Genomic DNA, 23015 nt, shown 5'->3' on the forward strand with positions numbered 1-23015 from the left:
GACGAGTGAGGTGTCCCTAACCCGGAGGCATGGGGGTCCCTCGGCTCAGTCGGCCTTGCCACTTACATGCACCCACGTTCGCTCCTTGGGGTCCTGCTTCTGACATAGCCGGGGGAACGCAAAAGCCTTTTCGATTGAAAATTTTGGACGCAGAGAGGTTCCCCAATCTTGACGCAGAGGGGTTCCCCCCTTTTTAGCCCCCGAGGGAGGATCAGGCTCTGCCGAGGCGAGGCTGACCCTTCCTTGACGACTAAGACTTGCGTGGGAGCGAGGTATACGAACAACTTGAAAACATCTTAAGGGTAGAAGTGACGTAGCTGTTGGATGTTCCAAGTGTTGCCGTAGACCTCGCCCTGACTGTTGGCCAGCTTGTACGTTCCGAGCTTCAGAACTTTGGCGATGACAAGCGGCCCTTCCCGGGGGTGCGTGTAGCCCCCGGGTGCCCCCAACAAGGGCTCGGGGTGCTGTGCGATGGTCGCGATCTTCTCCGGGTTGGCTTCGATGCCCCGCTTGGAGACGATGAACCCCAAGACCATGCCCTAGGGCACCCCGAAGATCCACTTTTTAGGATTGAGCTTGACGCCTTTCGCCTCTTTGATGGACTCCACCGCCATTAGCTTGTGGATCTCCTCGCCTACGGTTCTGCGCTCTTCCCCGTCGAATCGGCGCAGAGGCTGCTTGACGGGTCGGGCTCCGGCTCGAATGTCCAGCGAGTGCTCGGCGACATCCCTCGGTATGCCGGGCATGTCCGAGGGACTCCACGCGAAGACGTCGGCGTTCGCGCGGAGAAAGTCGACGAGCACTGCTTCCTATTTGGGATCGAGCCCGGAGCCGATCCGGATCTGCCTGGAGGCGTCGCCACTGGGGTCGAGGGGGACGGCCTTAACCGTCTCCACTGGCTCGAAGTTGCCGGCATGACGTTTCACGTCTGCACCTCCTTAGAGAGGCTTTCCAGGTCGGCGATGAGGGCCTCGGACTCGGCGAGGGCCTCGGCGTACTCCATGCACTCCACGTCGCATTCGAACGCGTGTTTGTACGTGGGGCCGACGGTGATGACCCCGTTGGGGCCTGACATCTTGAGCTTCAGGTAGGTGTAGTTGGGGACGGCCATGAACTTCGCGTAGCATGGCCTTCCTAGTACCGCGTGGTAGGTTCCTCGGAACCCGACCACCTCGAATGTCAGGGTCTCCCTTCGGAAGTTGGAGGGTGTTCCGAAGCAGACGGGAAGGTCGAGTTGTCCGAGGGGCTGGACGCACTTCCCGGGAATGATCCCATGGAAGGGCGCAGCGCCTGCTCGGACGGAGGACAGATCGACACGCAGGAGCCCGAGGGTCTCGGCGTAGATGATGTTGAGGCTGCTGCCTCCGTCCATAAGGACCTTGGTGAGCCTGACGTCGCCGATGACGGGGTCGACGACGAGCGGGTATTTCCCTGGGCTCGGCACGTGGTCGGGGTGGTCGGCTTGGTCGAAGGTGATGGGCTTGTCGGACCAGTCTAGGTAGACTGGCGCCGCCACCTTCACCGAGCAGACCTCCCGGCGCTCTTGCTTGCGGTGCCGAGCCGAGGCATTCGCCGCTTGCCCACCGTAGATCATGAAGCAGTCGCGGACCTCGGGGAACTCTCCTGCTTGGTGATCTTCCTTCTTGTCGTCGTCGCGGGCCCTGCCACCCTCCGCGGGTGGCCCGACCCTGTGGAAGTGGCGCCGAAGCATGACGCACTCCTCAAGGGTGTGCTTGACGGGCCCCTGGTGATAGGGGCACGGCTCCTTGAGCATCTTGTCGAAGAGGTTGGCACCTCCGGGGGGTTTCCGAGGGTTCTTGTACTCGGCGGCGACGACAAGGTCCGCGTCGGCGGCGTCGCGTTTCGCTTGCGACTTCTTCTTGCCTTTCTTCTTGGCGCCGCGCTGAGTCGACGCCTCGGGAGCATCTTCCGATGGGCGGCCCTGGGGCTGCTTGTCCTTTCGGAAGATGGCCTCGACCGCTTCCTGACCGGAGGCGAACTTGGTGGCGATGTCCATCAGCTCGCTTGCCCTGGTGGGGGTCTTGCGACCCAACTTGCTCACCAGGTCGCGGCAGGTGGTGCCGGCGAGGAACGCGCCGATGACATCCGAGTCGGTGATGTTGGGCAGCTCGGTGCGCTGCTTCGAGAGTCGCCAGATGTAGTCCCGGAGAGACTCTCCCGGCTGCTGCCGGCAGCTTCGGAGGTCCTAGGAATTCCCGGGGCGCACGTACGTGCCCTGGAAATTGCCGGCGAAAGCTTGGACCAGGTCGTCCCAGTTGGAGATCTGCCCCGGAGGCAGGTGCTCCAACCAGGCACGAGCGGTGTCGGAGAGGAACAGGGGGAGGTTGCGGATGATAAGGTTGTCATCGTCCGTTCCACCCAGTTGGCAGGCCAGACGGTAGTCCGCGAGCCACAGTTCCGGTCTCGTCTCCCCCGAGTACTTTGTGATAGTAGTCAGGGGTCGGAACCGGGTCAGGAACGGTGCCCGTCGGATGGCCCGGCTGAAGGCCTGCGGACCGGGTGGTTCGGGCGAGGGACTCCGATCCTCCCCGCTGTCGTAGCGTCCCCCACGCCTGGGGTGGTAGCCTCGGCGCACCCTCTCGTCGAGGTGGGCCCGACGGTCGCGGTGATGGTGCTCGTTGCCGAGGCGGCCCGGGGCCGCAGACGCGGTGTTGCGCGTGCGCCCGGTGTAGACCGAGGCTTCCCGCATGAATCGGGAAGTCGCGACATGAGGTTCCGAGGGGTACCCCTGCCTTCGGGAGGCAGAGCTCTCGGCCCGTCGGACCGCGGCGCCTTCCAGGAGATTCTTGAGCTCCCCCTGGATTCACCGGCCCTCGGTGGTTGATGGCTCCGGCATCGCGCGGAGAAGCATCGCTGCTGTAGCCAGGTTCTGGCCGACCCCACTAGATGCGGGTGGTGGCCTGACCCTGACGTCGTCAGTGACGCGGTGCTGGAAGCCCTGGGGCAGATGACGTATTTCTCCGGCCGGGGGTTGGCCCGCCCATGCCTGCCCGACGTCTCGGCGGATCGGCTCAAGCGCTCCTGCTCCCTCATCGAGCCTGGCCTGCACCCTGCGGATTTGCTCGAGCTGTGGGTCATGGCCCCCCGCCTGAACGGGAACCACAGCTAGCTCCCGTGGGATGTCAACGCGGGGCACCGGCCTAGGGAGATCACCGTCCTCCGGCATGCCGAGATGATTGCCTTCGGAGGGACCCCCTAGATCGACGTGGAAACATTCGCGGCTTGGGCCACAGTCCTCGTCGCCGAGGCTGCGGCTTCCGTCGGAACAGTCGGAGAGGCAGTAGTCACATGCGGTCATGAAGTCCCGCATGGCACTGGGGTTGCCAAGTCCAGAGAAATCCCAACAGATGTTGGGCTCGTCGTCTTCCTCAGACCCAGAGGGCCCGTAGGTCGAGACGTCCGTAAGCCGGTCCTAAGGCGACCGCATGCGAAACCTCAGAGGGTTTGGACTCGCCTCTACGAGAGCGCCCGCCAAAGCGAGGTCGCTAGGCGGGTTGAGGCTGAATCCAAATGACGTGGGATGGGAATCGGTCGGTACCTCTTGGTCGACGAGCGGCGATAAAGTCACGTCGGGGACTGACTCCACCGTCGTCTCAGGTACGAGGGTGACGTCCAGCAAGCTTTTCGCGAGCGCGCTGGCGTCGTCCGCTTGCTCAGAATTGGCGTGTCGCGGGGAGTCGGCGCTCGTCTTCGTCTCAAGCGCGGAATCGATACCCGGTGCGCCCCCCGTTGGGGTGCCGGCGCTGTCGACTCGCTCGACAGCCGACAAGGCACTGCCTCCTGCTTGGCCTTGGTTGCCCTGCCTTCCCCTCCGTCGGCGGGGAAGAGGGCGGGATAAGCTCGAAGGTTGTTCTTCCACCACGCGGGGAAGACGTCGTCGATTCCGCCGCCGGCGGGCGGGCTGTCGGCCGCCATTGTCGTTGTCGCGCGGCGGTGGAAGGAGTATCATGTCGTAGCTGCCGTCGAGGGACATGAACTCAAGACTCCCGAAACGGAGCACCGTCCCGGGTTGGAGAGGTTGCTGGAGACTGCCCATCTGGAGCTTGACGGGAAGCTGTTCGTCAACACGCAGCAGGCCCCTACCTGGCGCGCCAACTGTCGGCGTTTCGAGACCGGGGGGTCCCTGGGCCGACGAGTGAATGTCGCCGCGTGCCCCAGCCCAGATGGGTCGAGCGCGAGGGCGAGCGCGAAGGGGGGAGAGCGAGGCGACCGGAGACTAGCGTGAGAGAGGTGGGAATCCCGCGGCCTTCGTGTTCGTCCCGCGCCCAGGTCGGGTGCGCTTGCAGTAGGGGGTTACAAGCGTCCACGCGGGAGAGGGAGCGAGCAGCCCCAAGCGAGCGCCTGTCTCGTCCTCGTCCCCGCGCGGCCAACCCTCTCTAAGAGGGCCCTGGTCCTTCCTTTTATAGGCGCAAGGAGAGGATCCAGGTGTACAATGGGGATGTAGCAGAGTGCTACGTGTCTAGCGGAGGAGAGCTAACGCCCTAAGTACATGCCGTTGTGGCAGCCGGAGAGATTTTGGCACCCAGCTGGTGTGATGTCGTGGCCGTCGGAGGAGCGATGGAGCCTGGCGGAGGGACAGCTGTCGGAGCGGTCGAGTCCTTGCTGACGTCCTCTTGCTTCCGTAAGGGGGCTGAGAGCCGCCGTCGTCACAGAGTATGCGGGGCGCCATCATTGCCTATCTGGCGGAGCGAGCCAGATGGGACACCGGTCTTGTTCCCTGCGGCCCGAGTCAGCTCGGGGTAGGGTGATGATGGCGCCTCCTGTTGACGTGGCTGGTCTGCGCCCTAGGTTGGGCGATGTGGAAGTTCCTCCGAAGCCGAGGTCGAGTCTGTCTTCCGTGGCCGAGGTCGAGTCCGAGCCCCTGGGTCGGGCGAGGCGGAGTTCGTCGTCTCCTAGGGTTGAGCCCAAGTCCGAGCCCTAGGTCGGGCGGAGCGGAGTTCGCCGTCTTCCGGGACTTAGCCCGAGTCCGAGCCCTGGGTCGGGCGGAGCGGAGTTCGCCGTCTTCCGAGGTTGAGCCCGAGTCCGAGCCCTGGGTCGGGCGGAGCGGAGTTCGCCGTCTTCCGGGACTTAGCCCGAGTCCGAGCCCTGGGTTGGGCGGAGCGGAGTTCGTCGTCTTCCGGGGCTGAGCCCGAGTCCGAGCCCTGGGTCGGGCGGAGCGGAGTTCGCCGTCTTCCGGGGCTGAGCCCGAGTCCGAGCCCTGGGTCGGGCGGAGCGGAGTTCGCCGTCTTCCGGGACTTAGCCCGAGTCCGAGCCCTGGGTCGGGCGGAGCGGAGTTCGCCGTCTTCCGGGGCTGAGCCCGAGTCCGAGCCCTGGGTCGGGCGAAGCGGAGCTTCCTATGGTGCCTTCGGCAGGGCCTGACTGCCTGTCAGTCTCACTCTGTCAAGTGGCACCGCAGTCGGAGTGGCGCAGGCGGCGCTGTCCTTCTGTCAGGCCGGTCAGTGGAGCGGCGAAGTGACGGCGGTCGCTTCGGCTCTGCCGGCCGGGGGGCGCGTCAGGATAAAGGTGTCAGGTCACCTTTGCATTAAATGCTCCCGCGATTTGGTCGGTCGGTGCGGCGATTTAGTCAGGGTTGCTTCTTGGCGAAGGCAGGGCCTCGGGCGAGCCGGAAATATGTTCGCCGCTGGAAGGGGGCCTCGGGCGAGACGGAAATCTTCCGGGGTCGGATGCCCTCGTCCGAGGCTAGGCTCGGACGAGGCGTGATCGAGTCCCTCGAATGGACTGATCCCTGACTTAATCGCGCCCATCAGGCCTTTGCAGCTTCATGCTGATGGGGGTTACCAGCTGAGAATTAGGAGCCTTGAGGGTACCCCTAATTATGGTCCCCGACAATACCCGAAATTACAACGGGTTTTACAATACCTGAAAATTCGGGTATCCGGAATTTCGGGTTCGGGTATTCCCGAACTATTGTGTCAGCTTCATAAAAACACATACATCCTATTAAATGATTATAAAAATACAGTTTGAATAATGATATACATAGACGTAAAAACACAAACAATCTACAATCACAAGTCATGCACACTTACACATAATTATAGATGTACAAATTAATAACTAAGACTGACATGAGTACATGACACATCAAAAATCGGATAATTTGAGTATTTCGGGTACCCGATTATGATACCCAAAATAAATTCGAGTTTTGCAAGTTGCTCTCCGAAATTTCCGAACGAAATTCGGGTTTCGGGTATTTCGGATCGAGTATTCCGGGTTCGGGTTACGGGTTTTTTGCCCAGCCCTACGTATGGGTCTCTCTCTTTGTCCCTTCTCTCGCCTTCCTTTCGTTTGGGTCGACCTCTTTCTTTTATAGGTCAAGGAGGGGTCGACTAGCGGTGGCTTCCTTAAGGAGTCATCGGGCGATGGTAAAACCGCGGTGAAGCCACATACGTCCGTGAGTCTCGGGGTCGCTTGGTTGTCTCATATTCTTTATAGCGGACGACACGGACAGCGTCGGGCCTGGGCGTCATGATTCGAGCTACGCTAACCCCTGGCTTCGTAGTCTAGGCCTCGGTGCGGTTTGTTTCGTTGTGCCCTTCAGACGTTTTGTGCACTCAAGTCTAGTCCCGATAGGCCATGAGTACGTCGCGGGCCGTGGGTCGTGCGGGCCATAAATACGTCGCAGTCCGAGGGGTTCATAGGTTATAAGTGCGCTGCAGCCCGAGGGTCTCAATCGTGGCTTGACATCAGATATAGTTAATGCGGTTGATTACTTATGGCGGGGTCAGTCTCGGTCGGGCAAGAGATCCAACTCGAGTGATTTCTCTTCGATTCGCTCGACCCATTTCTAGCTCCACCACACCTAGCCCCAGGCTCGGTGTCGTGTGGTTTGTATGGGAGCGGGCAGGGGCGGACCCAGGCCCATGGCCGCCTGGGCCACGGCCCGGGGCGTAGGCCCAAAATTTTTTAGAAGAGCTCGTGTCCGAGTCTGGCTGGACTGTGCTGAAGAGCTACAAGCCTGCATCTGCTGCCGTGCCAACTCTGTCGGTCTGCCCTCTGGCCTCGCTGAGTCATAGTTATATGTATGTATATCCACCCGGCACAGTGCAAGCTTCGCAAGCACAGGATAACACGTATGCAAGCAAGAGCAGGCTACGACCACCTACATGTGTCCTGTAGATTTACATACTAGGCTAGTAGCAAGGCCTCAGGCAACACATGCTAGGCTCCTGCTAGTCTAGAGAGATGGAGGGAGGGAGAGACTAGAGAGCAAACCATCGAGCTAGGATAAGCAAAAAAATTCCCAAGCTAGCAAATGATTCTAAACCGAAGAGGCAAAAAAATTACAAGCCACAGGGCTTAGAAACTACTACTACCTCCAGTTTCTTTTATTTGACGTATGATAGTTCAATTTTACAATGGCAAACGTCAAATAAAAAAGATTGGAGAGAGTACGAAACAAGATATTCCATACAACCATCTAATACCATAACCACCAAATAAAAGATAAAAAAGTTGCGACCAAATAAACAAGATCACATGGCTAGAAATTTAGTTTGAGATTAAGCCTCTGTGGAGAGAGCTTTATCATCTATGAATATCATTGAAACTGAGTTGCGGAATAAGACAGGAGACGAATGGCTTAACCATCGTATGGTGTGTTATATTGAGAGGGATATATTATAAGCATTGATGATGCAAAGATATTGGATTATTTTTAAGGCATGAGAATCTGTAGGAATCTACCTCGTACTAGTGGTATGTACCAATTACTAATATTATTAAATTTATTCAACATTATCTTTCAAGTTGCGTTCTTAATATGATTTCCTTCAAGGCTCTGGAGCAAGAAGCACTAATGTTGATGTTGACATGATACAATAGCTACATCATAATTTGTATATCATCTTTAATATTTATGACAACGTTGTTTCGTCATATAATTTTTCTTTATATGCTACTATTATGGTGTGTTTGGTTTGTAGAGTCACTCGTTTCATGAAGTGATGCATCATAAGTTAATTCCATCAATTTTGATGGAATCAACCCACTCCTCATGTATATACTAATTATTAGCTTATGAGGAATGAGGTGGTGATGGATCATCCCATTCTATTCCACAAACCAAATAAAAAATGAGGAGTGAAAAAGAAAATAATTCACTCAATCCCACAAACCAAATACACCCTTAGAGTTTATGGTCGCTTCGGCCTGATCGCCTGGATCTTGACCAATTTCAGGGTCCGCCACTGGTAACGGGTGCTTCCAGGGTAAATGTTTTCTTTTTCCTCCCGACGGTCCCGGTTACCAGATGTCTCACCTCATCGCGTTTGCTGACCGATGGGTCGAAAGTACCGAGTATTTTACTCCGACACTATTTTTTAGCAAACTTAGCTAATAGGTCGAGTGCTTCGCTACCAGCCAGCCAGTAGTATCGAGTATACTACTCACGCCATCTTGCACTCCTCCGACACCGAGGCAGCTCCAAGCCATGGCCATGGAGAAGGCTGCCTCCTCCCTCTTAGGCGGAGGCGGCGGGGAGCCGGCAGCGACTGTGAAATCTATCTTCATATACCCTATCAAGTCCTGCAGGGGTCTCGCCGTGTCACAGGCGCTCATCATCTCTACCGGTGCCGTACTGTGATCCACCGTCCATCTTCCGTCCTTGGCGTTCGTTCTCTTCCTCCTCTGGGACGATGCCCTTGTCTAATATCTGTTGTACGACGATGCCCGTGTCTAATATCTGTTGTTCCGTCTTGCAGGGTTCCGGTGGGATCGGCAGTGGGTGGTGGTGAACGGCAAAGGGCGAGCATACACCCAGAGGGTGGAACCCAAGCTCGCTCTGGTCCAGGTAGAGTTGCCGCCGGAGGCCTTCGCCGAGGACTGGCAGCCCACGCCCTACGACCACCTGGGTATTCCTGGATTCATTTATCTGATTATTCTCTCCGCATCATTTTGCTAGCTGTAACACTCTCAGAAACCGACCTCAGGCCCTGGTTGAATGCAGAGCTAATAGTTAGCTATTAAAATTAACTGGAAACATTCAAATACCACAGCTAATAGTTTAGCTATTAGCTATTTTTACCTAGAGACATACAAACACCCCTAACTAATAGTCCACCTAACTGTTAACTGCACTCTCAACTTTTCAACACTTAAACCTAGCTAAGGGTTCAACTTTTCAACACTTAAACCTAGCTAAGGGGTTTTTTGAATACACTAGAGGTAATAGTTAGTTTACTACAAAAATTGCTAGTAAAATTAGTTGCTAACTACTACCTTCATTTTTTATATTTGACGCCAAATAGTATAAAAATGAACTACAAACAAATAAAAAAATATGGAGAGAGTATTAGCTAATTTGCTAAAAGTAAAGTTGAATTATTAGTTAGACTGTTTGGATGTCTTTATCTAATCTTAGCAGCTAAGTATTAGATCTAGTGCGCTCAAACATGGCCTAAAATTATTTATTGATTAGCCAATTAATAGTTAGCTAGCTAATTTTACTAGCAATTTTTTAGTCAACCACTAATTATTAGCTCTAGTACATTCAAACGGAGCCTTAAACTGACAGCATTGAAATCCTAACACTACAAGCAAACCGACACTAGCGAGTATGTCTCCCACAAAATCTGTGGTGGCTGGTTGGCCATCTCCTCCATCTTCCTCGCGAACTCCTCCGGACTTGTTTCGTGCTTGAGCATAGCAGCCCATCTTCGTAGCATCCTAGAAATCTTGATCAGTACCATCTTCAACCCCAACCAAACAGTCCCCTGAAAGCACAATTCGTTTCTTAGTTTCCAAATTGACCACAAAACTGCAGAAGAGATTACATTAGTACCACATGTTTTTTATTAGCCACTCGCAGTCTGGCCACTGATTCAAAATCATTTCCCAACTCCAAACTCAACATCCTGGAGACCAATCTCCAGATATTGTTGGCAATACAGCATTGAAAAAATACGTGAGGAATAGATTCATGCTCAGTACAGAACAGACAAGAAGGATCATGAACCTCTCTCCTCTTTGCTAGGTAATCTCTAGTAAGTACCTGTTGTTTGACACTAACCATAAGAAGAGATGCACTCTTGGTGAAAACTGCAATTTCCAAATTGAGCTCACAAACAGTGGAAAAATAGCCCTTCAGTTAATCACTGAATACAAAGACTGCACAGCATAAACCCCATTTGAAGTAAAATTCCACATAATCTGATCATCTTCATCATTAAGTGAAATATCCTCAATTAGGCTACTCAGCTCCAACTGTACAACCTGAATGGAACCAATTGATGCAAAGGGAGGGGGGGATCAGAATCTACAGCTACTACTGTCCCTAGCATTTTGTCCTTGTACCAATTCCAAGTGCTTCTCAGTCTTCATCGGGAATTCATGCTGATAGATCAGCAACTGTTACCATTCATGTGCTCGAAAAGGTTCTTGCCTGTTACATGCTTGCCAAGACCCAAGAGTTTATTGGCTCATGGACATGGCAAGCACAGCCTCAGCCTACAGGATGTGCACTTTAGTTTCCATGTTTATGTTACAGAGGACACTCCGAAATACACAATGTTTATTCACTCTTCTCAAAATCTTGCAGTTATCAGAGCACCCGGAATGGACACGCTGAAGATACCTCTAGCAGCGGAACACACCACAATCGATGATGTCTCTGTGTGGGAGTGGTCTGGCTCTGCGTACGATGAAGGGGCTGAAGTGTCTGAGTGGTTCTCCACTTACTTTGGGAAGCCAAGTCGACTAGTGCGCTTCAAAGAAGGTTCAGGCATTTACATTTCCCTTGGAATAGGTTTTGCACGGCTAGATGATCTTCTCTATTGCTTATGGACAACGCTTGCTTTGCTGCATTTTTTACAGCATCCGAAACTAGGCCAACTGATCCATATTACGGCCAAGGCCAAGGTTACAAGATCATGTTCACCGATCGCTTCCCATTTCTGATAGCCTCTCAGGTCACTTCATACTTCTATTCAGTTTTGAGACAAATGCCCTGTGTCAATGTTGCCATACACAAAACTAGCACCCTCGTAATGCACATTTAGTTGCACTGCAGGGTTCATTGGACGCACTAAATGAGATTCTTAAAGAACCTGTACCAATGAACCGCTTCAGACCAAAGTGAGCATCACGCTTGTGCGCTTGTAGTTATATTCTGAGTAGATTTTTTTTTTCTTTTGGTTGGTTTATTCTATTGAGGCTGACAGTTAGCTGCTTGCTAGTTGTGTCTTTATCTTCTTATTAAGCTGATCCCTTTTGACAGTATTTTAGTGGATGGATGCAACCCATACTCAGAGGACCTGTGGAAAACCATAAAGATAAGGAACAATTGGATCTATACCATTAAAAGATCCAAACTTTAGATATATACCATGGACCCCACATGTCATTGACTCATGTGGACCCACATGTAAGTGAGATAGTAATGGTATAAATCTAAAGTGGTGATCTTTTAATGGTATGGATCCAAATTTCCCTTGATTATTTGTGGACTTGAATTGACCATCTTAAAAACGAGAAATAATTCCTTGTATGGACAAACTAGATACGAATTATACAATGGTGTACGTGTTTACTTCAGCAAGCCAATACATATAAGATTATCGTTTGTTTAGTTACTGTGTTGATTAATTCAGGTGCCAAGCATTAATCAAGAGGATGGAATACCTGGCACTGAACCAAATGAAACTCTACAGACATTTCGGTCCGACCAAGTGCTTCGTCCAAGCCACAAAAATAAACGACAGGTATTTGCCTTATGCAGCCTATCTTCCTCATATTATCTGCTTCGTTTGTTAAGGAATTGTCTGTGGCCTACTGGCCTTGCAAGTTGCTAAGGTCATCAGGATCACTGGCAATGACAATGGAACACTTTAATCGATTTTTATAGGTGTACTTTGGGGTGAATTTAGTCTGCAAGGAATCTCTATCAGGAAAGGACGAAGGAAAGATCATCAAGGTTGGCGATCCAGTTTATGTTGTGCAGGCATTCGATTCTTCTAATGAAGCCCTAGTCTGATTCAGGGTTAAAAATAGTGACAGTGTGTTCAAAAATCAAAATAAGTGAGTTTGTTATGCGCACTGGAGAAACAAAAATCAGCGGGCTGTTAAAACTGTTAATGAGACAATAAAACTCCTGCTGCTGGACAGTAATTATGAGTTAGATGTACCTTCATCAGGGGTTTATTTACCTCTATGATATTACATAGTATACCTTGTACATCAGAATGATACAAAACAATAAGTCCCAAAAAGGAAGGTGAGTTAGACGACTTTGTCTAGATAGGATGGAATGGATGGCTGATGGAGTCTCTTGTGCCCTATACAAAATCAGTGACCCACTGCAAGTTCCTTCAGTTACATCAGAAATTCAGAATAGCATGTGTACCTCTAGTTTCAAGGATCTTCCAAAGCCATTCAGGGACTATATCAAAACCATATCAGTAACTTAGTGGTTATTAGTCAAGGCTTAAAAGCTCAAAGACTCGTAGTATTACATTTTTTTTATATAACAACAATTGATTGCTAGAATTTAAAGATATCACTTGGTGTGCAATGCAATCGAGGGTGGATCATGCTAAGGCATGTTCTAAACCTCTAAACTTAATAGTTAGCGGCTAAAATTAGTTGAGAGATTTTAAACGCACTAATTATTAGTTATATCTTTTAAATAGCTATTAGTTGTTAGCCGCTTCAATCTAATTAAAACTAGTTAATTTATAATTTATTTGACTTTTTTACCTAAGTTTACTAGCTCATCTTATTCAAAAGATTTCATAATTGTTATTAATTTTTACTAGGTTATCTTTTAAGATATAATATAATATACTTTAAATGTGGCTTTGAATTTTTTTTGTTTTTCCCGTAAAAATGAGTAAGACAAGCGTGATAAAAAAAGTTAAATAAATTATAAATCAGAATTCATGAATCATTAGCTAACTAATATTTAGCTTTAGAGGTTTAACGGAGGACTTCATACAATCATACGTCGTCGTTGTAGAAAAATGCTACACGTTTTACGTTTTTATCGTGTAGCCGAGCAAAACAAATACTAAATGCCGCCACCGCCCACCGCCGTATCATCCTGCTGGCGCGGCACAAGACGCCACCGAGCCAAGAATTTGCATCCTCATCCTGCGGCTGTCAGTGTCAAGCAGCCAGGCTCAGGGGTAAGGTTTCAGCAATTCAGCTCCCTCGCCTCCGCCGCGGCACCGGCACTACGAGTGCTTCGCTACCAGCCAGCCAGCACACTCTACGAGTCGCCATCTTCCACTCCACCGAGGCAGCTCCAAGCCATGGCCATGGAGAAGGCCGCCTCCTTCCTCTCCTCCCTCTTAGGCGGCGGCGGCGGGGAGCCGGCGGCGACTGTGAAATCTATCTTCATATACCCTATCAAGTCCTGCAGGGGTCTTGCCGTGTCACAGGCGCCCATCACCTCCACTGGTGCCGTACCGTGCCCTCCCTCCGCTAGCTGCTCTGCTCCATTCTCCATCTTCCATCCATGGCTTGCGTTCTCTTCCTCCTCTAGGACGATGCCCGTGTCTAATTTGGTGTTCCGTCTGCAGGGTTCCGGTGGGATCGGCAGTGGGTGGTGGTGAACGCCAAAGGGCGAGCATACACCCAGAGGGTGGAGCCCAAGCTTGCTCTGGTCCAGGTGGAGTTGCCGCCGGAGGCCTTCGCTGAGAACTGGCAGCCCACGCCCGACGACCACCTGGGTATGCCTGGATTCATTCATCTGATTATTCTCTCCGCAACATTTTGCTAGCTGTAATGGAGATTTCTTTAGAAAGGAGGTCAAACCTGCTTTTGTATTTCAAAAGGCGCACCTTGAAGTCCTTAAAAAACATTTAGGCCTGTTCGTTTATCTAGGAATGCACCAGAAATTATTTCAGCTGATCAAAACTCATATAAATTAGAGGACCAATCCGGCTAGGAATTATTCCAGAGCTCCATTAACGGTCCCTTAAGTGCTCCTGCCGAAACTAATAGTTTTAAAAACCCAAACTTTATCTCACAGCACTCTCAGAAACCGACATACTACAGAGGCTTAAACTGACAGCATTGAAATCCTAACACTCCAAGCAAACCGGCACTAGCGAGGACATCTCCCGCAAAATCAGTGGTGGCCGGTTGGCCATCTCCTCCGTCTTCCTCGCGAACTCCTCTATCTCCAGACTTCTTTCGTGCTTGAGCATTACAGCCCATCTTCATAGCATCCTCGAAAGCACCGTACTTAGTTTCCAAATTGACCACAAAACTGCAGAAGAGATTCTGTTAGTAACCACATGCTTCTTATTATCCACCCATAGTCTGGCCACTGATTCAAAATCATTTCCGAACTCCAAACTCAACATCCCGGATACCAATCTCCAGATATTGTTGACAATACAGCATTGAAAAAAAACGTGAGGAATAGATTCATGCACCATTCAGTGAAAGCGGGGGGGGGGGGGGGGGGGGGGGGGTTCAGATTCTACAGCCACTGTCCCTAGCCTTTTGTTCTTGTACCAATTCGAAATGCTTGTCAGTTCTCGGTCTTCATCGAGAATTCATGCTGATCGATCAGCAAGTGTTAGTGTCAAGGTCCAAGAGGGCCCGCTACAGTTCACTAAACCCACCACAAGCTGGTATCGGAGCCCTACCTGATCCTAGGATGCCGGGCGACCCTCCCCAGTTTTCTGTTCCCCTGACGACCTCCGGAGCAGCAGCCGCCACCAGCACATCACCCACTGTGCCCGTGTCGCAGGACTCCATGGCGTTCCAGCCAGTGGCGGGCCCAGGATTTAGAGAATGGGTATTCGAAATTTTTTATAGGATGATTTTTTGGAAGATTAAAACATGTTTATCGATATATATAGTTAATTATATATATGTATAACCTATAATTAAGCACACACGCTATGGTCATAACTGATTCAATAACTAGTCTACTAAACTCAAATTTCATACAACTACTGTTGGTTGTTGCTCAGTTGCTAGCTGGCTGCTTGTCCTCTTTGGCATTTTCCAATCGCTAATACCCCATCTGCAACCGAGTACTGCAAGCAGCAAAGCAGGGGAGGTCAGGTCGGATGGCCACTAGCTGGGTAGGCTTGGACATTGGCACGATGGGACCTTGCCCTAGTTGTTTGTCCTGGCATGCGGTGACGCCCTAAATATGGTGGATTGAAGCCTCGGACGACGGACGACATACGACGCAACAACGAGGCCAGATGCAACGCAATGACAATTAGTCGGTCAAGTCTAGGCACCTAGCTGCGCCGTGGAGCCACGATGTCTCAACGGAGGTGCTGGTGTCTTCATCTTCATGGCATGTGTAGCTACAAGATGTGACCACGACTTGCTTGCTGGCTCTGCCATGGTGCGACTACAATACAGTTTAGGGATTTTTTTTGTCGTGAGGTACTGACGTGGACTTTGTCGCTCCGTTGGGCTTCATGGTCCACGACAAACGATTGGATTAGTTAGGTATGAGAGGTAGGAAGGAGATATTTTAGTCCAAATTAACAGAATTCTTTTATTTATTTGATTCATTTTTTATTTTCCATGCATATACACTGTATACATGTATATATATTGAAGTTCTTTTGCCAAAAATAATGGGTATTCATTTGAATACCCTTGAATTCAATTGGGCCCGCCCCTGAGTTCCAGCGGCAGGTGCAGGATTCCCAGACATTGATCATCAACCACCTGTCGGCGTTGACCGCCCGGCTGGGGGCGATCGAGGTCCGGTCGCACGCCTAGCAGCCATTGCAAGCCGACCGTTGCCCTCTGCGCCGCCCCTGCTACCGTATGACCTGCCATGGTTTGGAGGCATTTAGGCCCTTCCGGCGTCGGTTCCAGTCATCCTGGGGGTCTTTTCTGTGCCGCATGTCCTGCCTGCGAGTTCGATGCCCGGCCCTTTTCCGCAGCCGGTCAATTGTCTGCCACCGCAAGCGTCCAGCAGACTCCTGGTCGCCGAGGAGAGCAGCAGTCCGGGGCCGCTTCCCACCACTCCTTCATCGATCTCATCTTTCACCGCCCCATGCCTGTGTCGCCACAACAGTGCTACGTGGGTGTGGATGGCATTCGGGCATCGACGGCGCAGCTAGAGGCGGCAACACGTTGCCTCCTACCGCACCGGCAAGGATAGCACCCCATCTTCAAGCGGCGGCGCACAGTCGTCCTAGCAACCTTGCAACAACTCGCGAAGAGGAAGGCGATTGCGTGGGTGAGTGCCTGCAAGGTGCCTGCGGCAGTGCGGCTACAGGCTGCGGCGCGGGGCCTCCTAGTGCACCGACGGTTGCAGGGGGTACGCCGACAGATACTCGAGGCAGCCTTGGTGGCGGTTGACCTCGGCACACGGGGGCGCAACCTCGCCCTATCGGACGGCCATCAGCATCCGCATCGACTTGTTGTCTCCAAGTGCGAGCATGGTGCGTGTCCCGCGGGTGACACACTTCAACTCTACCGCAGCGGCGGTTGGAAAGGCGCTCCCCTCCTTGTCATTGGTGAGGGAGCACTGCTTAGCACCACCACATTCCGCTACCGGCCGTCATGAGGACGCCTCTGCTGGTCATTGTTGCGACCTATTCCAGATGGTCATCCATGTGTTCCCCTTTCGTTCAGATGGCGTCTATGGGATCCAAGTGGCTGCACACGTGCAGGTCCAATGCGCGTATGGTGTCCGCCTTATCTTAAGGGGCCAAAAATAAAGAGTCACAGTCTAATTCAGATACGGAATAATAAAATGAGTCAAGATGTAAAAGGTTTATTTTTAGGTGTTAGGTTTGTGTCTAGCGGAGTCATCGTTAGGTTGCAGCTCGAGGATGACCTGCTTATCCAGGAGGGGTGTAGTGTCAGAGCCCAAGAGGAACGCTACAAGATTGTTACAGTAATGGCAGTACTATAGCACACCCCTCGTGTTAGTTAGATAAAGATAAGGCTGGTTTGGGATATGATTAAAATTAGAGATAAGATTAAATCTAGTGCTTAGAGGTCAAGTAACCCTCTCTATATAAGGGGGATTGTATCAATTTAAAGTAAGCAAGAGATTAGAAGGAAATCCCTTCTCTCTTGCCGGCCGTAGGCAAAACCCTGCAGCCGGCCTCTCCAGCGCCCCTAAAGCTAGTCGTCGCCTCTAACCCGTGCAGCCCCCACCCTGTGAACAGTACCACGGGTACTGTGGCACTACAGCCCACCACAACAGTTAGCATTCATGTGCTCGAAATGGTTCTTGCGCTGTTACATGCTTGCCAAGACCCCAAGAGTTTATCGGCTCATGGACATGGCAAGCACAGCCTCAGCCCTCAGGATGTGTACTTTGTTTTTCATGTTTATGTTTCAGAGGACACTGAAAGACACAATGTTTATTCACTCTTCTCAAAATCGTGCAGTTATCAGAGCACCCGGAATGGACACACTGAAGATACCTCTAATAACGGAACACACCACAATCGATGATGTCTCTGTCTGGGAGTGGTCTGGCTCTGCGTATGATGAAGGGGCTGAAGCGTCTGAATGGTTCTCCACTTACTTTGGGAAGCCAAGTCGACTAGTGCGCTTCAAAGAAGGTTCAGATATTTACATTTCCCTTGGAATAGGTTTTGCACAGTTAGATGATCCCCTCTGTTGCTTATGGACAATGCTGGCTTTGCTGCATTTTTTTTACAGCATCGGAAACTAGGCCAACCGATCCAGATTATGCCCAAGGTTATAAGATCATGTTCACCGATTGCTTCCCATTTCTGATAGCTTCTCAGGTATTTATACTTCTATTCAGTTTTGAAACAAATGCCCTGCATGAATGTTGCCAGACACAAAACTATCACCATCGTAATGCACATTTAGTTGTACTGCAGGGTTCACTGGATGCACTAAATGAGATTCTTAAAGAACCTGTACCAATGAACCGCTTCAGACCAAAGTGAGCATCACGCTTGTGTGCCTGTTCCCTGTTGTTATATCCTGAGTAGATTTTTCTTTTAGTTTACTCTGTTGAGGTTGATAGTTAGCTGCTTACTACTTGTGTCCTTCCTTCTTATTAAACTGGTTCTTTTTGACAGTATTTTAGTGGATGGATGCCACCCATACTCAGAGGACCTGTGGAAAACCATAAAGATAAACAACCTAACATTCCTAGGTGTGAAGTTATGCAACCGCTGCAAGGTAAGATACCCCCTCGGATTGTTACTCTTCTAGCTTCGAAGGTGATTATGCAGTTTTATGTCTGAAACGGAACATGGTAGCTGATGAAAATAACTCAGTGGTTCAACAAGCTGGCTGTATGTTCTGATGTTGAAGTACTTAATTGCGTGATAATCTAATACTGCACTGATGCCTTTTATGTCTCATCATTATCTATAAGTACTTATTATAAGTCAGTTTATCCTAGCTGTAGACTTTAGTATGGTTATTAGTTGATTATTTGAGGACTTGAAGTGACCATTGTAAAATTGAGAAATAATTTGTTATAATGGTGTTTTTTTTTCTAGAACATAGAAATGGACAAACTGGATACAAATTATACAATGGTGAATGGTGTACATGTTTACTTCAACAAGCCAATGCATATAAAATTATCTTTTGTTTAGTTACTGTGTTGATTAATTCAGGTGCCAACCATTAATCAAGAGGATGGAGTACCTGGTACTGAACCAACTGAAACTCTACAGACTTTTCGGTCCGACCAAGTGCTTCGTCCAAGCCACAAAAATAAACGACAGGTATTTGCCTTATGCAGCCTGTCTTCCTCAATTATCTGCTTAGTTTTTTTAAGGAATTGTCTGTGGCCTTGCAAGTTGCTAAGGTCATCAGGATCACTGACAATGACGATGGAACACTTTAATCAACTTTTCTAGGTGTACTTTGGGCAGAATTTAGTCTGCAAGGAATCTCTATCAGGTGAAGGAAAGGTCATCAAGGTTGGCGATCCAGTTTATGTTGTGCAGGCATTCGCTTCTTCTAATGAAGCCCCAGCCTGATTCAGGGTTAAAAGTAGTGACAGGGTGTTCAAAATAAGTGAGTTTGTCTTGCACACTGGATAAACAAAAAACAGTGGGCTGTTGAAACTGTTAATGAGACAATAAAACACTTGCCGCTGGACAGTAATTATGAATTAGCTGTACCTTCATCAGGGGCTTATTTACTTCTATGATATTACATACCTTGTACATCAGAATAATACAAAACAATAAGAAGTGCCAAAAAAGGAGGTGAGTTAGAAGAGACTGTCTAAATAGGATGGAATGGATGGCTGATGGAGTCTTTTGTACCCTATACAAAATCAGTGACCCACTGCAAGTTCCTTCAGTAACATCAGAACAGCATGTTTGTCTATAGTTCCAAGGATCTTCCAAAGCTCTTCAGGCCACGATTGATACTAAAGAAATTGTCACATGAACAGTGCAGTGGCTGCTTTGTCGGTGAGACTGGCGTGATCACATCAAAATGTAGTGGCAGCCATCATAGCCTGAAAAGAAGGCATGCATGGTTTAGATAACATGCATTGAGCTGAATAATTTGGTATGAATATAGACGCACATGTGCATTGCAAGTTATCTCTACTGAACAACGTTGGAGAAGGACATGACTTACTGGGGTCCTTGGTGATGAGCATGGCGGTGCCGCCGAAGTCACAGGTGGCACCGTTGGCCTTGGTGCGCTGCCAGTAGCTGTTGAAGGCGTAAGAGGCATGCGCCAGCATGGTGTCCGGCCGGAAGCACGGGTGCGACGGCAGGATTGAGTCGCAGTCCGCCCCCGAGCCGCAGGCGTAGTCCATGGCCTGCTGCACGATGGCCCCCGGCACCGACGGCTTGGCCACGCACCACTCCGAGCCCGTCGTCCCCCCTGGCAACGGTGTCGCGAACGGGGGCGGGAACACCACCGGCGGCAGGAAGCCGCCTCCCGGGGAGGGGACGGCCGGGGGCCCTGGCGGCTCTGGCGCGAACTCTGGCGGGCCAGGCACGACCGCCGGCGGGCTCGGGACGAACCCAGGTGGTTCTGGCGCGTATTCCGGTGGGCTCGGGGCGATCCCTGGTGGTTCCGGCGCATACTCTGGAGGGCTCGGGATGATCCCGGGTGGATACGGCGCGTAGACTGGCGGGCTAGGCACGTACGTCGGCGGCTCTGGTGCATACTCTGGCGGACTCGGCACGTACGCTGGTGGCTCTGGCGCGTACTCCGGTGGGCTTGGCACAATGGTCGGCGGCGTTGGTTCATAGCTCGGTGGGCTCGGCGAGATCTCCGGTGGGTTCGGTGTGATTTCCGGCGGGCTTGGCACAATGCTGGGTGGTGTTGGTTCATAGCTCGGTGGGCTCGGTGTGATTTCCGGCGGGCTTGGCACAATGCTGGGTGGTGTTGGTTCATAGCTCGGTGGGCTCGGCGAGATCTCCGGTGGGCTCGGTGTGATTTCCGGCGGGCTTGGCACAATGCTGGGTGGTGTTGGTTCGTAGCTCGGTGGGCTCGGCGAGATCTCCGGTGGGCTTGGTGCGATCTCCGGCGGGCTCGGTGATATCTCTGGTGGGCTTGGTGATATCTCTGGTGGACTCGGTGAGATTTCGGGTGGGTTGGGACTTGGATACGGCGCGACTTCCGGTGGGCTTGGTGTGGCTCCAGGTGGACTTGGGTAAATGATGGGCGGGAGCGGCGTAACAGTGGGCGGTGGGCTCGGCGCAACCTCTGGTGGGCTCGGTGATATCTCTGGTGGGCTCGGTGAGATTTCGGGTGGACTGGGACTTGGATACGGCGCGACCTCTGGTGGGCTAGGAGTGACTTCTGGTGGGCTTGGATAAACGATGGGTGGGAGCGGTGCAACCGTGGGCGGCGGGCTTGGGCTGATATCTGGTGGGTTTGGGCTGATGTAAGGCGGCGGGTAGTAGTATTCCACCTCCGGCGGCGGTGGGGACGAGTAGACGAAGGCCGGCGTCTGGACAGTGTTCGCCGCCGGCGGTGGCGGTGGCGTGTCTGGAGTGAGGACGCAGTTGGGAGAACCGGGAGGATGAGAAGGAGGGTTTGGTGGTGCGAACAACTCGGCGTATGGAGGCATGGCCGGTGTGCTGGAGTAAGAGTAGTGTCCCAGCAGCATCTTCTCTGGCCTCAGCACTCTTGCACCTGCCCAATCAAACTTATTGTTAGTCACTTGTGACGTGTTTGGTTTAGAGAACGAGCCGATCCATCATCTAGTCGTCTCTCACTTTTTTTTTGTTTCATCTATAGAATAGAATAAGTTGATTCCACATAGTTCATGGTCACTTATTTATGGGGTGTTTGGTTTGAGGAATCACTCCATTCAAATTGAGGTGGTGCATCATGAGTTCATTTCTCAAATTTGGTGGGATGAGCTCATTCCTCATATTAGTACTAACTAACTAACTATGAGGAATGAGGTGGTGATGGATCAACTCATTCCATTCCACAAACCAAACAAAATTAGTGAGGAGTGAGAAGATGATGGACTAACTCATTCCTTAAACCAAACACCCTATTAGTAATCCATATTCCAACTAAACCAAAGAGACTGTATGTGGGGCGAATTGGACATGCGATGGATGTGGAAACAAACCGTTCGTTTTTCAGAGTCAGACATATTATCATTGTGGTCCAAACTCCGAATACCCATCAGTATAAAGCTCCATGTACACGACGACATCTTATATGGCACGGTCGTCGTGTGCATGGAGCTCTCTGTACTGGTGTTCGGAGTTCGAAAGCACGACGATATGGTATGTCTGGCTCTCTGAAAAGCGAACCGTCTGTTTCCACAGCTGTTTGATGTCCAATCCGTTCCACATACTACGGCTCCACCGGCTTCTCATCTGGTAACCAAACCAAAGAGCGAAATGAACTAGTTACAAGAGAAGAAAACGTATGGAACGAGCAAGCAATGGCTAGTGGAATGGACGAAGGGATCTTTTGACGGTCATGTTACAGTAGGCAGTGGAGCAAGATACTTAGCCTTGGTTGCTCTAGTCCAAAACAAAATTGCGATGTGCAGAGCAGGTATGGAAGAAGGAGGAGGAGGTGGAGCCGTACATACCACCGCATTGCGCGAGGAAGGCCAAGGCGAGGAAGAAGACGAAGAGCAACCGCGACGGTGTCATCAGGTATCCGGTGCTCCCCTCCATGGCGGCGTACATGGGGCTCTCGACGGATGGACGCATGGCGGCCGTGCGGGCTGTAGCTCGGGAGTTGTTATAGTGGCCAATGGCCATGCCAATGCCCCGGTTAAACAGCGGCGACAAAAGCGTGTAAATTAAAGCAGAGACGGAGAGCTGAGTAGTTGAAGCGAAGCGAGCAGTGAGCGGAGACCGCGGCACGTGTGAGCTTTGGAGCAAGCGTGGCTCATTCAGCGATGGCTGGGTAAACTAGAGCGTCGTGCGGAAGGACGGAGTGAGGCGGCATGTAAATGATTGGGATCCGCTGGTGATGCTGAGGTTTTTGGATTCGTCTGCCTGCCCCCGGTCGCCCTTTTCTCCTTTGGCAATCTTGGCACAGATGCTTGCTTCCTGCTCGTGCCCAGAGAACGGCAGATTTGGGCGGGGGATGGGGGCTTTTCATTTGCTTGGGTCTCACTCAAGATAGGCCCCACTCAGAACTGGGCACGCACAACACGCTGCTGGTTGTACAAGTTGTGTTGTCAGTCTCTAGGGTGTAACTATCAACGTTCTTGAAAGATACCTCGAGCCATTAACCACAATCAATCGATCAAATAAATAGTCACCATATGCCAATGGAAAACAAATTTGCTCTGCTACGTTTATGGTTGAAGAACAAATAACCAGAGCAGTGAAAGGACATTCCAAGATTGCATCATACTTGTCAATCATGCTTATCGGTGCTCTTGCGTATGGATACCCTAGACACTACAACCAAATTAGGACTACGCGAAGAGGGTAGGCTACGGACCCCACCTTTAAGCTGGGTCGGATCGATAGGATTTCTCTGAACATACAAGGAGAATACGTGGTCGGGGCCTCGCCACACGCTATTGCAAGTGCCTCCTGCCATGTAAACTTTCATTAGGCTCCCTTCCACAACAACCCTCGCCAACCCATTAG

At 51.3% G+C, this 23015-nt stretch overlaps 3 protein-coding genes across 5 annotated transcripts; 2 read left to right on the plus strand and 1 right to left on the minus strand.

Moving 5' to 3' along the window:
• Positions 1–8359: 8359 nt before the first annotated feature.
• Positions 8360–12446, plus strand: LOC103647658 (mitochondrial amidoxime reducing component 2). The gene is given in 8 exon segments (XM_008672158.4): positions 8360–8594; positions 8727–8876; positions 10562–10738; positions 10837–10931; positions 11033–11097; positions 11240–11323; positions 11594–11723; positions 11867–12446. Coding segments are annotated over 8 exon segments (969 nt in total). The 5' UTR covers positions 8360–8455; the 3' UTR covers positions 11996–12446.
• Positions 8387–19188, plus strand: LOC100282161 (mo-molybdopterin cofactor sulfurase). 2 transcript variants are annotated; one of them, XM_035964793.1, is made up of 14 exons: positions 8387–8634; positions 8727–8876; positions 10562–10738; positions 10837–10931; positions 11033–11097; positions 11613–11723; positions 11867–13419; positions 13542–13691; positions 17355–17531; positions 17632–17720; positions 17820–17884; positions 18024–18126; positions 18573–18683; positions 18819–19183. In XM_035964793.1, exons 7-14 carry the CDS (start codon positions 13032–13034, stop codon positions 18939–18941), a joined length of 1206 nt encoding a protein of 401 aa, XP_035820686.1. In that variant the 5' UTR covers positions 8387–8634; positions 8727–8876; positions 10562–10738; positions 10837–10931; positions 11033–11097; positions 11613–11723; positions 11867–13031; the 3' UTR covers positions 18942–19183. The 2 variants fall into 2 exon arrangements, with proteins under 2 accessions (XP_035820686.1, NP_001148545.1); NM_001155073.2 differs by lacking the exons at positions 8387–8634; positions 8727–8876; positions 10562–10738; ... (1 more) ...; positions 11033–11097; positions 11613–11723 and having other exon boundaries at positions 13053–13419; positions 18819–19188.
• On the minus strand, positions 19066–22296 carry LOC103647659 (extensin). 2 transcript variants are annotated; one of them, XM_008672160.3, is made up of 4 exons: positions 21995–22296; positions 20285–21069; positions 19555–20221; positions 19066–19429 (listed from the first exon to the last, which is right to left on the minus strand). In XM_008672160.3, the coding sequence occupies exons 1-4, from the start codon at positions 22167–22169 to the stop codon at positions 19398–19400; spliced, it is 1659 nt and encodes a 552-aa protein (XP_008670382.1). In that variant the 5' UTR covers positions 22170–22296; the 3' UTR covers positions 19066–19397. The 2 variants fall into 2 exon arrangements, with proteins under 2 accessions (XP_008670382.1, NP_001337919.1); NM_001350990.1 differs by having other exon boundaries at positions 19080–19429; positions 19555–21069; positions 21995–22256.
• Positions 22297–23015: the final 719 nt, after the last annotated feature.

The sequence above is a fragment of the Zea mays genome, chromosome 2, assembly GCF_902167145.1.
Source record: "Zea mays cultivar B73 chromosome 2, Zm-B73-REFERENCE-NAM-5.0, whole genome shotgun sequence".
NCBI classification, from domain to species: domain Eukaryota; kingdom Viridiplantae; phylum Streptophyta; class Magnoliopsida; order Poales; family Poaceae; genus Zea; species Zea mays.

What these genes read in the sequence shown, in the direction of transcription:
- LOC100282161 (XM_035964793.1), top strand. Translation starts at nt 13,032, where the DNA reads ATGCCGCCACCGCCCACCGCCGTATCATCCTGCTGGCGCGGCACAAGA. An exon ending in GGCGCCCATCACCTCCACTG is followed by an intron (nt 13,420 to 13,541) that starts GTGCCGTACCGT and finishes TTCCGTCTGCAG; the next exon opens with GGTTCCGGTGGGATCGGCAG. An exon ending in ATGAACCGCTTCAGACCAAA is followed by an intron (nt 17,885 to 18,023) that starts GTGAGCATCACG and finishes TCTTTTTGACAG; the next exon opens with TATTTTAGTGGATGGATGCC.
- LOC103647659 (NM_001350990.1), bottom strand. Translation starts at nt 22,169, where the DNA reads ATGGCCATTGGCCACTATAACAACTCCCGAGCTACAGCCCGCACGGCC. An exon ending in CTTCCTCGCGCAATGCGGTG is followed by an intron (nt 21,070 to 21,994) that starts GTATGTACGGCT and finishes TTGATTGGGCAG; the next exon opens with GTGCAAGAGTGCTGAGGCCA. An exon ending in GCTCATCACCAAGGACCCCA is followed by an intron (nt 19,430 to 19,554) that starts GTAAGTCATGTC and finishes CCTTCTTTTCAG; the next exon opens with GCTATGATGGCTGCCACTAC.